Source organism: Ursus arctos, unplaced genomic scaffold (genome assembly GCF_023065955.2).
Source record: "Ursus arctos isolate Adak ecotype North America unplaced genomic scaffold, UrsArc2.0 scaffold_2, whole genome shotgun sequence".
Classification (NCBI taxonomy): Eukaryota; Metazoa; Chordata; class Mammalia; order Carnivora; family Ursidae; genus Ursus; species Ursus arctos.
In genome coordinates, this window is record NW_026622874.1 from 61395124 (window position 1) to 61409312 (window position 14189).

General features: G+C 59.8%; 1 protein-coding gene across 3 annotated transcripts; it reads left to right on the forward strand.

The window, feature by feature from the left end:
* Window positions 1–240: 240 nt before the first annotated feature.
* TAGLN2 (transgelin 2) lies at window positions 241–7361 on the forward strand. Of its 3 annotated transcripts, none has more exons than XM_044379834.3 (6): window positions 300–343; window positions 4682–4771; window positions 5203–5410; window positions 5745–5919; window positions 6203–6305; window positions 6590–7361. In XM_044379834.3, exons 3-6 carry the CDS (start codon window positions 5231–5233, stop codon window positions 6729–6731), a joined length of 600 nt encoding a protein of 199 aa, XP_044235769.1. In that variant the 5' UTR covers window positions 300–343; window positions 4682–4771; window positions 5203–5230; the 3' UTR covers window positions 6732–7361. The 3 variants fall into 3 exon arrangements, with proteins under 3 accessions (XP_026343217.1, XP_044235769.1, XP_048081294.1); XM_048225337.1 differs by lacking the exon at window positions 300–343 and adding an exon at window positions 1028–1162; XM_026487432.4 differs by lacking the exon at window positions 4682–4771 and having other exon boundaries at window positions 241–343.
* Window positions 7362–14189: the final 6828 nt, after the last annotated feature.

A 14189-nucleotide genomic window follows, 5' to 3' on the forward strand; every position in this document is an offset into this window, starting at 1 on the left:
TCCTCGACTCTTGAGCTAAAGTTCCAGGCAAAAAGCTTCCCACCAAGGCATAAGTTAAGAGCTCCGGGGTGGAGGCCGAGGTTCTCACGGGTGGCGACCACTGCTGTGGCCCGCGTAGGCCCGGACTCCCCAGATCCTCGCCCAGGTTCCCACCCACCGCTCCCCTCCGCGAAGCTCTGCCCTCGGCTCTCGCGCTGTGGCGCCTTTAAAGCCTCTGGGCGCTCGCCCCGCCCCGGGTCCGCCCCGTCCGAGGCGGGAGCCGCTGAAAACCCCCCGGCCCGGGCCGGGCGCGCCACTCGGCCCGCCGCCCCTGCCAGGAGTGTACCGCGCCGGCCAGCCAACGGTGAGCAGGGAAAGGGCGGGGGGCGCGCCCCCGGAAAGCTGGAGGCCCGCGTTGGCGACTCGCTCCCGGGGCTGCGGCGAGGGTCCGACGACCGCTCTGCCAGCCGTGTGCTGTCAGGGTCCTGTCCCCAAGCCCCGACCCGGCATTGCTGGGCGATGAGGTCAGCCGAGGTTGCGGGTGCATGCACAGGGCGTGCGTCCGGAGCGGTGGGGATCCGGCCCTCGGGGGAGAGGAGCGGCGGGCGTCGGGGCTTGGCTGGCACGCCCAGAGGGCGGGCGCGCCGGAGCTTCCCTGCGACCCTCGCTTCCCGGTTCCAGGAGCACGTGCGGGAGGTGCCCGCGCTCCGCGGCCCCGAGGCCGCCCTTTCCATTCCTCTTCCCGTCGGCCGTCCTGCTGGCGAGTCGGGGTCGCGGGCCGGGGAGCACAGTCCCCCAATCTCGGGCTCCGGGGGCCGCAGCCCGCGCTGGCGGGCGGCGTGGGGGGAGGCGGCTGCTTGCGGGCGCTCCTGCCCCCGCTCCCGCCGGGGCCCCCCACCCCGCGCCCCCTGCTGCTGGGAAAGCCGGCGGGGGCTGCGGGCGGGCGGCCGGGCGGGCTGCCCAGACCACTGCGTCACCCCAGCGGCGGGCGGTGGGTGACTCATCCGGCTGTAACGGCCCAGGGTGTGGCGAGGCGGGGCGGCGGGGTCGGACCTGCAGGACCGGAAGTGGACGGCCGCCTTCGCGGCCCTGCGGGTCCTCTGGAGCCTCCTGGAGCGCGTGCCCGGGGACTTCTGGGGCAGCCTGGCATCTGGGAGCAGAAAGGAGCGCGTCGGGCGTGAGGGTGGGTGGGGCGGGGGTCCCGGCTACGGGGAGCCCTGTGGCTTGGCTGGGCTCTCCCGAGTGCTGACTCCAGAGCGTCAGACGGAGGGACAGCTCCCCCGCTCCGGCGCCCCTCCCGAGTTCTCCTGCCTCGTCCCGCGGGGAGACCTACCACTGCAGGGGAGGCCAGGGTGGGGTGGGGCGTCGGGGCCCTGCCCTGCGGGAGGCGACCGCTAGTCTTTGTCCGACTGCAGCCCCCCTCCAGCGCCCCAGCCCTCTTCTGCCCCCTGGATTGGCCTCGAATCCTTCCTTCGCTCCAGCCCTTGTCTCTCCGGGATTTTCAGGGAGCGGGCTCTCTCACTGCGAACAGACCCTCCTTTCCCAGAGCATTTCTGCTCCTGAACTGCTCCTTGAGTCCGCTTCTCTACCCCCAAACCTGTAACTCCCACGCCCCCAAACGCCCTGGCCAGCCTCCGCCGCTGCCCCCCGCAGGGATCTCTCGCACCTGCCTGCACCCGGGAACTGCCGTGGGGGGGGGGGGGCTTTTCCGCGGAGGCCGCCTCTGGCCCCCGTCGCGCGGAGCCTCCTCACCACTGCATGTGTGTTGAGTGCGTGTTTCTGCCCGGTGCCCCCACCCTGCCGGGTTCCTGTGTTTGGTACACAGAAGCCATGGCAACGGCCCCACCTCACCCCTCCTCCCGCAAGTCTTGCGGCTTCCTGTTTGTGCAGCTTCGGCTTTCTCTTCTGCTCACCGACTTGATGGTGAGGGGCAGCCCCCGGGTGGCTCCTCGGCCACAGGTGTCCCCCACCCTCGCCTCTGCCTGCTCCCTCTGCGCTTCACTTTGGGGGCGGTGGCGCCCCATCTGGCCCCTTCAGAATAGCCCTAAGCCCCATTCTGACTTGGGAAGTTCCCCTGCGACGTGTGTGCACAATGAATGGAGAGTCTCTTTGTCTTCCCCGGGGAGACATCCCAGCCCGGGACCCTTGCCCTTGGCATCTGCGTGGGGTGGGGTGAGGTGAGCGTCCTGCCCAGGTCTGGGTGGAGCCCCTCCCCCTTCCCAGACCGTTGTAATCTTGTGGGTGGGGGTGAGGGCTGTTCCCACAGCTGCAGGCAGCTCTGGTTTAGGTTACACCCGGTGGGGCCCCCCGCAAGTGGTTCAGCTGTTGTCTTCTCTTTGGATCCCCAGCCCTGGGCATCTCCTACACTGCTCCCCACCCCAGCAGGCACCGGGCTGTCTGCCCTTCCTTTGAGGGAGGGCTGCGGAAGGTCCCCTGGGTGTCACTAGGGTGGGCCACCCCATCTCCAGCACACCAGCCGGGGCCCGTCAGCTTGCGCCTGCCCAAGGGGGCGGGGAGGAGAAACAGCTGCAGGCAGGCAGGCTGGGCCGCCCCTTCCCGGAGCTCTGTCCCACAGCTCTGGCACCTCCAGGCTCCAGGGCAGTGGCCCCCAAGTGGAGACACTGCGGCTGGAGGCTGTGACACGGCCAGCTGTGTCCAGGCTCCAGAGTGGGGGAGGGGCCCTCAGCATCCTCCTGGAGCCCAGAGGTGGGGCTGGAAGGCCAAGTCTGTGCTGCCCCTGTAGGGGGATGCTGGAAGGGTAGGGCTTCAGGCCTGCTCTCCCCCTACTAACCTTGGTGCCTGGGTTAATGATTCTTCTGCCCTTTTTCTCCCAGGGCCATTGTGATCCCTTGGCCTCAGGCCACTTGGCTTCAAGGAGACACAGCCCTGAGGCCCAGGGAACCCTAGTGAAGCTACTCCCAGAAGAGAGGTCTGGACATTGAAAAGGGGGCTTACTGGTGGCTACAGCCCTGGCCTCCCCTTTTCCCCTCCAGGTCTCCCAGCCATGCCCCTGTGTGTCAGGGACCCTGGGCTGAAATAGAGTCCCCGGCCTCCCCCCTTGCCCTCCAGGTCTCCCAGCCAAGCCCCTGGGGCCCCAGGCTGAAACAGAGCGAGTGGTCGCTGAGCTGCTGGGGCCGGGGCTGCTGGGAGGAGGGCATCTTGTCCCCCTTGCTCCTCAGGCCTCGCTGCTCTCTGCTTGCCCTCCCCCGGCTGAGAGTGTGTGCGCCTGGGGGTATGGGTCAGGGCCCAGACCGACATTTATCTGGGCTATCCTTCAGGCCGGGGGAAATGAGGGTGGGTTGCTCTTAATGAGGTATAAAAATAACTGATTTATGGGGAGGATCTCTGCCGGAAATGTGCTGCTGGATAAGCTGGAGTAGAAAGGAGCAGCCATGTTGGAGTGGGGGGGAGGGGACTGGCCTGAGACCCAAAGGCTGAGAGCAGGAGGGGTTGGAGGCAGCTCTGCCCCTGTGCCTGGCTCCTCTCCTGAGCCCCGAGGCCCAGGGACGGGGTGGCAGGACTGTCGAACCTGGGGTGTGTGGGAGACAGGGAGCCAGAGTGACTTCACCCCTTCAGTCCGACCTGGCCGGGAGCCAGATGTGGGGAGTAGGAGTGTCTCCTTTTCCTGTCCTTGCACACAGGTGCCTGTTCTGGGGGATCTCCCTGTGTGAGCAGCAGACAGCTAGCTGGATGTCACAGTGGAAAGGGAAGCTCATTCGCAGAGGGGATGGGGACAGGGAGTGAAGTCCTGTCCCCTTCTGTGGTCCTGGCTCCCCCCTGGCACGGTAGCATTCCTGGGACTTGCTCAGTGAGGGCAGAGAGGTAGGAGGTGGGGACAGACTGCCCCTGGGCAGGCGGTCCGGAAACCACCCAGTTCTTCCCAACGCACGTTCTGAAACGAAGTTAAACCCTCCTGTGTGTTTCCCCAACTCTCCCTCCCCTCCAAAGTTTCCCTAAAAATACCACCCACACTCCTGGGTTAGTTCCCTATTCCTGCTGTAACAAATTAGTATGAATTTAGTGACTTAAAGCCACACACATTTCACATGGTGCGGTTGTAGAGACCTCAGGTTAAAATCAAAGTGTCAGCAGGGCTGCGTTCCTTCTTGGGGAGTTTAGGGGAGAACCCCTTTCCTTGCCTTTTCTAGCCCCTGGAAGCACCGGCCTGGCTCTCCCCTGACTCTGCTTTCTTCTTGCTTCTCCTGCTCTGACTTGCCTGCCTCCCTCCCTCACTGGTAAAGCACCTACTTGTATATAAAGCCCCTTGCTGTGAGGACACTGGGCCCTCCTGGATGATCGAGCATAGCTGTCCGTGTCAGGACCCTTCATGCAGTGCCATCTGCAAAGCCTTTTTTGCCACGTAGCATTCACAGGCTCTGGGGGTTAGGACGGAGACACCTTTGGGTGGCCATTACTCTGCCCACCATAGCTTCTAGAAGGGGAGGTAGGATTGGTTTTGATTGCCTGTTTTCTCAGGGGAAGTTCCTTTTGTCTGCTGAAATCTTTTAAGAGCCTACTCAGACCGACTCTTCCAGGAAGCCTTCCAGGCTGCTTCTGCCCATACTCTTCTTACGTTCCTATGATGCAGGGTCTGACTGCAGATTTGCACAGTGTTCACCACATACAAGCCTTACCCTTTCCTGGGTGCTCTATTTGTCTCTCTGTTGGCATTCTAGGACCAAGAATTCTGTCTCTTCCACAGGCCCCAGCACACACAGTCGGTGCTCAGTTAAACCCACAGGCTAACTGTGAGGGTGGGTGTGTCTCCAGCTCCTGGAAGAAGTTTCCCTAGGCATGTCTTCCTCCTCTCCCCAAATCCTCCTCCTTCCCAGGGCTGGGGTTAGAATGACCAGTTTGCCTTTGCTAAAGCTGACCACCCCAAATGAGGGGCTGAACTCCCAGACTTGCCCTCACTTACCCCATATTCTATTCCATTGGGTTTTCTATTTCATTCTAGTAGTGGGGCCGTTCAAATGAAGTCTAATGGCAGGACTCAATAAACAGTCTGACTGTCATAGGGGTGGGGGAACCCAGAGATGACCTGCCTGGACCCTTAACCCCAGAGCTCTGAGCAGTGTGTTTTCCGCCCATGCTCTGGAGTCAGGGCGAGAGTCCCCTCATTTGACAGTGGTTCTCGCCTCCGGAGCCCACCCTGGGGATATGGGGTGTGTCCCAGCAGGCTGCAGAGTACTGACTGCGGGCCCGGTCGTGTCCTCTCCCCAGCGCCCCACTGCCACCACTGCCCTTGGGAATGGCCAACAGGGGACCTGCCTACGGCCTGAGCCGGGAGGTGCAGCAGAAGATCGAGAAACAGTACGACGCGGACCTGGAGCAGATCCTGATCCGGTGGATCACCACCCAGTGCCGCAGGGATGTGGGCCGGCCCCAGCCTGGGCGCGAGAACTTCCAGAACTGGCTTAAGGATGGCACGGTGAGAGCTGAGCCCTTCTGATTGGAAGTGCCAGGAGCAGCGGGGGGCCCGGGGGGCTGGGGGGGGGCGCCTGGGTATCTCACAGAGGACGTACAGAGTGAAAGGGGAGGCCCTGGGGGAATCAAGGAAGAAAGCTCCAATGACAGAACCACGGGAGGGTGTGTTCCGGGCAGTGATGCTGGCACAGCAAACACTCTGGGCTCGGGCAGGAAGGAGCCCAGGGCTCACCCCGGCTGGCGTGGGAGCTGCCTTCAGGTAGGACAGGAACCTCAGGGACTCCCTGTCTCCGGAGCCAGCGTGGCCTCACCTCTGCACCCCTGCTGTCCTCACCCAGGTGCTGTGTGAGCTCATCAACGGGCTGTACCCTGAGGGACAGGCCCCAGTGAAGAAGATCCAGGCCTCCACTATGGCCTTCAAGCAGATGGAGCAGATCTCTCAGTTCCTGCAGGCGGCCGAGCGCTATGGCATCAACACCACTGACATCTTCCAGACTGTGGACCTCTGGGAAGGTGGGTCAGGGCCAGGGTACCATCACGCAGAAGACCAGAGACCGGGCCGGGCCATCTTGCCCAGGGAGAAGGGGTGGGTTTCTGGCACCCTGAGGACAGAGAGGTCTGTGTGTGTGTGTGTGTTTCATGGAGGAATGGGCCAGGGGGGGGGTTGGGGTGGAGGAGAGTATGGGGACAAAGGGGATTAGGAAGCCAGGCTCGCTGACCTAAGTGGTAGAGGTGGAACCCTGGCCCCCAGGACCCCAGCGCCGCTGAGGCCAACACACCCCCTCCCCCTTCCCAGGAAAGAACATGGCCTGTGTGCAGCGGACGCTGATGAACCTGGGTGGGCTGGCGGTAGCCCGGGACGATGGGCTTTTCTCTGGGGATCCCAACTGGTTTCCTAAGTGAGTATTGGGGGCGGCCCGAGCTGTCCTTGTCCCTGTCCCTAGCAAATGGTCCTGCAAAAAGCACTTTCCCGTCTGTCGTCTCCCTGAGTCCTTGCAACTCTTCTGGGATGGGAAGGGACTGTCCCTTTTGAGACACAAGGACTTGGCTTCAGAGAGCTCGAGGCTCTCAAGGGCAGAGCGACACTGGCACCGAGTCCCCGACAAAGCCTTGCCCCGTCCAGGGAGACACGTACTGGGGCAGCCTCCAACCCCTTCCTCACCGGTGCTCCCTTTCCCCGCAGGAAGTCCAAGGAGAACCCCCGGAACTTCTCAGATGACCAGCTGCAAGAGGGCAAGAACGTCATCGGCTTGCAGATGGGCACCAACCGCGGGGCGTCCCAGGCCGGCATGACCGGTTACGGGATGCCCCGCCAGATCCTCTGATCCCGCCCCAGCCCTGTGCCCACCCGCCCATGAATGGTTAATATATATATATATATTTTAGCAGTGACATTCCCTGAGAGCCCCTGGGGCTCTCAGACTCCCCTCGGCCAGGGTGGGGGCCTGGCCTCGCTGCCTCCTTGGGGGGTGCCCAATGGCAGGCTCTCCCCCTGTGCTTACTAATACATTCCCTTCTTTAAACCCACCAAAACTGGACCAGCTGGCTTCTTTTCTCCTGGGACCAAAATCTGGGGGCCTTGCCACCCCTCACCCCCATACCTCTTCTTTTTCCCTGTGGCTTCTTTCCTCCTGGGCTTTCTTTCAATCCATTCCTTGGCCGGGGGTCAGGGACACTGCCTTCTGCAATAGGCCTCCCCCCAGCTGTGGCTGCAGGGACTTAATTTATAGGGAGAGGCCTGTGGTGGCTGCCACCCCAGCCACAGCTGGGCTGCGCTCACCACACATCGAGGCAGCCTGCCCCTGGCAGGGGCCCTCTTGGCTTCCCATTTTCCATCCCCCTTGCTGTGGCTAAGGGGTGGGGGTGAGGGGATAGGGAGGGAGGGCTGCCCACCATGGGCTGGGGCTCGAAAAACCTGAGTTTGCTGATTTCAATAAATATCTGTCTTTTTTGAATGGTCTCTGGCTGTGTCTGGGGCCATGAGCCCTCCACTGGGAAGGGAGGAATGTGGGGGGGGCAGTACCGTGACTGGTACGGTGGCGGGGGTGGGGGCGGCTTTGAGATGAAAGGCTGCAGTCCTCTCCCCCATCTTCTGATTTCCTTCCCCGATTTCCTTCCCCGTCTCTTCCTCCCTAGGTTTAAGGGAGGGGAGTTTGGGTTGAGGATGGGGCCTTGCAGCTGCCCTTGGGCCAGGAGCTGTAATGCAGGAAATGTGGGCAGTGTCCACACACCAGCCTAGAAATGGGGCATCCCACCTGGTGCTCCCGCTTGGGCCCCTCTCCCAGCCAGAACAGCTCCTTCTCCACTGCAGGAGGGTGGGGCTGGCTGCTGGCACTGCCCTGAGTCCTGGCAGGTCTCTGCGTGGGAGGCCCCTCAGGCCAGCCTGGGGCAAGGTGGCCTCTGTTGGAGTTGGCCAGACCAGCTTGGGCGGGGGGGGGGGGGGGGGGGGGAGCCAGGGGCAAGGGTGGCAGGTGGTGGGGAGGAATTGCCGGGCTGTGAGTGAGCAGGAGGGACTTAGTCCTGGTGGCTGGAGGGAGGAGGCCCTGTTGATGGATCCCATGCACTTGGGAGCGCAGAGCAGAGAACTTCCCTTCTGGGTGGGTGGCCTTGTACCAAGAAAACCAATTTTGGGGTCAGGCTGTCTGGAGCTCGCCCTGACCGAGACATGAATGTTCCACCCCTCGTTGCCAATTCCTAGGTGTCACCTTGACCCCATGGCCTCCCCATCAGACCCGGGGACTTCCTAGGGAGAATTGGACAGACTCTGGGTCAGCCCCCGACACCAAGTTCCCCCTACCCCCTTTCTACTTCAGTGCATGCTTCCTTAGGAGGGCAGAGCCCCAGCATTGGGCCTGAGGGTGACAGATTATGACCTGGTTGCTAACCAGAGAGCTTTAATTCTCTCTTCTCCCACTGCCTCACTGTGGCCCCCTCTGCCAAGGAGCACCTACTGTGTGCTAGGCCCCGTGCCTGGGCTGTGGAAGGTCAGCTGGAAGGCTCAGCCATGACCCTGGGGGACCCTGAAGTGACCCTGTGGGCGGGATGGAATTCGCTTGTGTGCCACACTCCCTTTGGCTGAGGCACAGATAAGATAGGCCTGGCCGCTGCGTCTCTGCAAACTCCCAGGGATTAGCTGTCATTCACTCCGCCCCTTTATCTCTGGCTGGGAAGGCCTGCTGGATGGAGGAAGGGAGGGTGATGTCATTGCAGAGAAAACCTTGAATTCGCTAATTGTTAACTAAAACACCGAACCATTTGCATCCTTCCCTGACTTAACTATTTATAGCTACAGATTATTGGCCTCGAGCCTCACAACTTTCTGAGACATTCAGCTTGTCCCAGAGCCTAGGCTGAGACCCCCTGGCTTCCCCCAGTGGATTCCCACAGTAGTCCACTGTGTTCTTTCCCCCATCTTGGCCCCACATGAGCACACCGGGTCTCAGGGCATCCCCCAGCCACAGAAAGAGTAAAGGGAGGGACGTGGATTTGAGGCCAGGTCAACCTGGCTGTGGTCCCATGCAGTTCAAGGCTCAGCAAGGGGTAGGGCTGTGGAGGAACAGGGGAATGGAAGGGATGTGGGGCGGTGGGTGCTCTTCGTCCGAAAACTAGAGATCCTGGCTCCTTGCTCCTGTAGCTGGAAGGATTTTGCCAGACCTGTGCAGCAAGCATGTTTCCTGGCCCAGCAAGTACTCCAGAAAGGGACATGTGGGATGCAGCAGGGTTTGCGTGGATGTCTCGCGGGGAGAGAGTTGATGCCCTGCGGCATGGCGGACCTGACCACGCTCAGAGATGGTTCAGGCAGCAGCCGGATTGCCCACCTGGGAGGAACTTGCTCTTCAAGGCAAACATCCACCAGTATGGAGAAACGCTTGGTTAGGGGGTGCGTCTCCCTTCTGGCCATGACCGCCACCCCCCACAGGCTCTGTGAGCAATCTCCATGGCTCCCCTCAATCCACCCGGCCACGGCTCCAGCAAATTCCTTCTGGAAATGGCCTGTACTGACACCTCAAAATCTGCTTAGTGTTCTGTCCCATCAGAGGCCACAGTTTTGTGCCAAATCCGGCCTCTTTCATCTCCTGGCCTCACCCCCCCAGCCCTGGGGGGTTGGGCAGGAGCTCCTCTGTGTGGCACTGGTTCTCTATGGCTCCCTACACTGGTGTGTCCTGACACCCCACCCACAGGACTGTCTCTGCCGCCAGGACCCCTGTCCCCTCCAGGTCTCACCACCGCTTGTCTTTCAAGTCTGTGCAAAGGTTACCTTCCAAGGAAGGCCTTCCCTGGCCAGCCTACTTAACATTGCACATTCCACCCTCGGCCTGCTCCCCATCCTCCTCCCCTGCTTTCTCTATCACCACCTGACCTGCATTGTATTTTATTTATTTGCAGTCTCCACCCACAGAATGTACACTCTTTAAGGGCAGGTGTGTGTTGGTTTTGTTGATGCGGAGGGGTGCCTGGCACGTTGTAGATGCTGGATAAATATTTGTTGAACAAATGGATGAATATCAGCCCACTCTCCTGTTCTTGAATCCCCTGGCCCAGTGACACGGTGCCCCGCAGACCAGGGTCTCAGCGAGCCATCTGTCACCTTCCTTCCAATGCTCCCCCATTGTTCATTTTCAGCAGATGAAAAGCTGAGACTCCAGGGCTCCAGACCGCCAGAAGTGGGGTTGGGGAGGGGATGGAGAGCCGTGTGTGCTCTGGGCAAACGGAAGGCACACTGAGGATTTGGGGGAAGACATGGGAGTAGGGCAGGAAGAGGTAGGAGCCAGCTTCGGTTCATTTACTCCTTGCCTTCAGCCTTGAAGTGCAAAATCACTGCGGAGGTGGAGAGAAAGTAGGTTCGGCTCCTTGTGGCCCAATGGGAAGAATTGGAGTGGGAAGGCAGGGAGAGGCAGGGAGAGGCAGGGGGAGGTGGGGGGGGCTGAGGAAGAAGAGGAAGAGGGCCGCTGGTGCTCAGTCTAGCTTGGCTCACCCTTGGGGGAAACGCAGAGGTCTGTGTGGTCCCTGCCCGTGCGTGTGTGTGTGTCCAGGTGTGTGAGAATTCGCAGGGCTAGGGATCAGGGGCACAGGTTGGAGCAGAGGAATCTGACAGCGTGTGGAGGCCGCCTAGGAGCCTGTTTGCCAAGGAGCCGGGATTATGGGCGCAGAGAGGTGTGCGTCCCATGTGCGTAGGCAGAATGTAAGCATCTATGAGTTTGCACATGGCTCCGTGGAGAACAATATGTCCCATTCCTGCCTTTACAGCTGGGGGAGGCCTTGGAGAGCTTGGCAAAAGGCCTAGGTCGCAGCAGAACAGGGAAAAGGGCTGGGCAATAGGGCCCTAGGGAGGGAACTATGAAGGGTCTGGGATTAAATTTGTTGAGAAGAGTAAGTTAGTAACTGTCTCCATGCAAAGAAATGAGTTTTAGTCCCAGTGGCCATCGAGGTGGAGTAAAAGAAAATGCACTGAAGTTGCATCTAGAGAAATTGAGGCTAGACAAGGAAAAACGACCTTCTGGACTCTGAGGGTTATTAGCCTCTGGCGTCTCTTAAGGATCAAGAGGAATGTTTTCAATAATAGGACAGATCCCATCTTCTTAAGGTGGAAAATGGGCAATTCTGCTTGGGAATGAGTATACACACACCCATTTTTTAAATTCAGGTGTTTGTTCACTCAACACTTATTGGGGTTCTCTATGTCAGGCCTTATGGGGGAGATGAAGATTATTAATACATGATCTCTTTGCTCAAAGAGCACATAGTCCTGCAGGGGAGATAAAACACAGACAGGAACTGAGCCCCGATCATTCAGGAAGCCAGGGCTCTGGGCCTTCGGAGAAATGCAAACAGGGCTCTTGGGGAGGATCACTTGCTAACCTCCCTCCCGTGGTGCAGCCCTGGGTCATTTCTGCAGTGGAGGCCGGTGATGACGTCGTGGGGAGCTGAGGCTGCGTATCTCAGGGATCCGCTCCCCTGATCAGCTCGGGGAATGGGGCTGCTGGCTGGGGGCTGGGGGGCTCCTCCAGAAAAAGGAGCAGCCCCTTGCTCTGTGGTCAGCAGTCAGCTTTCAGTGGGGGGCGAGGGGCTGTTCCCTTCCATCCTGGAGTGGGTGGGGGTGGGTGGGCAAAGAGGCCTGAGTCAGGTGAGAACCACGGACCGGGTAGGGCCAGATCGACATCACGGGGTGGGGGTGTGAGGATAGCACAAACAACTCAGACACTGGAGCTGTCTCGCCATTTCACCCCGCCCCTGGCAGACCCTGAGTTCTGAATCGTGCGTCCACGAGAGAAGCCAGAAAGTGTGGCTCAGTGTGGGCTGGGCCCTAGTGGTGGGGAGGGTGAGATTCATTACTTTCTGCTGGTCACTGTGCTACGAGTTTCATCCGTAGTTTGTGTTTGTTTTTTAATTATTTCAACAAATGTTTCTCTTCTTTTAAAGATTTTATTTATTTATTAGAGAGAGCACAAGCATGAGCAGGGGGAGGGGCAGAGGGAGAGGCTGAGCGGGGAACCTGACACGGGACTCGATCCCAGGACCCTGAGATCACGACCCCAGCGCCCGTCAAGTAGTTCCTGAGCTCCCATTTAGGGTAAGGTATCTGCTGGGTGCTGAGGATATAGCATCAGCAAGACAGGAGAGTTTTTGCCCTCCACGGAGGAGCTAGAAAAGCAAAGGGCCAGTTATAATGTGATACGAGGGGTGGTAAGGGGAGCTTAGGGGCTAAGGGACCCGCAGGAGGGGACTCAACCCAGCCTTGTGGGGAGGGCATCAGTGAGGATCTCTGGAAGGTGCGGAGGTCTGAGCTGGAGATTCAAGGACAATTAGAAGCATGAAGATGGGGCCTGTGGTGGGGAGGAGAATGTTCCAGGCAGGGGTGCAGCGTGGGCATGGCCTGGAGGTGAGAATGTGCGGACCCGACTGTCGAGAGCCGGCTCACAGGCTGAGAATGCAGTTGAGAAGGAAAGTCAGGACTAGCTCTTCCAAGGAGTTTCAAAGTCAAATGAAAGATTTTGGACACTGCATTAAGGGCTTGGGGCACCACTGAGGAATTTTAAGCAGCGGGCCGAAGAGATGAGAGTTGTGTCTTATTTAGAAAGTTTCCCTCGGCTGTAGGTCAGAGAAGGGCCTGGGCTTAGGGAGACTCTGGAGGCAGGCCGACCTCAGGAGGCTACTGCACCGGTCCAGGCTCGAGTGAGAGCAGCCCGTGCCAAGGGGGCTGAGCAGGCCTGAGAAGGAGAGAATGGATTTCCAGATTGGCTCATGCTTTGTAGAGAGTGAAGAAGAGGGTTTCAGCAACCAGGTGAGTGTTGCCGTGGTCTCCTGGATGGGATATCCAGGACCAGGGGCTCGACACCACCACAGATTCTTCTCCACTTCTCTCCCATTTTACAGGTCAGAAAATCGAGGCTAAGAGCAAAAGTAACTTCAGAACCCAACTGGTGGCTGAACTGGGATTTGAGCTGATGACCAGCGCAGTCCAAGCTCATCGCTCCCCCCTATCTGGGCTCCCCTGTGAGCTGGCTGACCTGGGGAAGGGCTCGGCGGGCAGCCAGCATGAACTGTGGAGTTTCTGTGGGTGGAGGCCAGGGCCGCATGAGGAAGCGGGAGGTCAGGCCCCAGAAGCGGGGCAGGAAGTTCAGCTCCACAGCAGCCCCCCCTCCAAGGCTACAGCAGATCTGGCAGCTTCAGAAAGAGGCTAAAGGAGAGACCCTGAGGCCCAGCCCCTGGATCTTGCAACTCCGAGTTCTTGTCCTCAAGGCTCTCCGACTTTCTGGAGCTTCCTGACTGCCCAACTTTTACCTCTAGCAACAAAAGCTATCACAGCCACCAGGACACACAGAGAGGGGCCCTTCCCTGTCTATTAATTCCAGAGGGGCTTCTCACCTCTTGGAAACGCTTTAGTATTTGCATATCCTTTGGAAAAAAGAGAAGAACACACGTGACCACTGTTAAGTGATGTGCTCAAGGTCCCAGCCCTTGAGCCCTTGAGGGGCCCTTGAACCCCTTATGTATCTTCCTAAGGCTCCTGGTCCTCAGCATGGTTGGACCTGGCCCAGAAGCTAGCTCAGGGCAAGTTCATGGTTTTGCATTGGTTCTGCATGTTCTAGAATCCGGATCTCTGGACTCCTGGTCACTCTCTGGACATTGAAAATACCCAAAGTGAAGCATCCCTGGGGCTGGGGCTGGCTGCAGGCTCTAGCAGACACAGGATGGTTGGGCTACCCTAGGCCCCCTCCTGTATCTCCCCCAACCCCCCCCCCCCCCCCCCCGCCTTGGGACTTGCTCAGACTTCATTCCATTCTCTATGTGACATCTGTCCAATACTGCAATCACCCGGGGTGCTGGTTAGAAATGCAGATACCAGTTTGTCCTTTTAGACCCCTGAGACGGGATCCATGGGGGAGTTCATGGGGGGGGGGCACTCTTGAATTTGCATTTTAAACTGGCTTCCCCATAATTCTTAGGCAGCCCTGTCCTCGGAGATGCAGAGAGAAGTTTCTCCAACCAGAAAACTGAGGCCTGGGAGGGCCCTGGCCCAAGGCCTTGAATGGGAGTTGTCCCTACCCCCCACCCTGCACTGTTTGGCGACTGTGGCTGGGTTGCCCGGGGAAACAGGCTGTGTAACTTCCGGGCTTTGGCGGCTTTCCCTCCTTGGCCTTATCTCAACATCCGCCATGCCGTCCAGGGTCTGTGCTGGTCACGTAGGAGGGGAAGCTGGTGCCAGGCGTGCGGAGGCGTGGCCAGGGCACCAGGGACCTGGGGCAGGCAGGAGGGTGGAGATGTGGTTCTGAAGAGGGGCG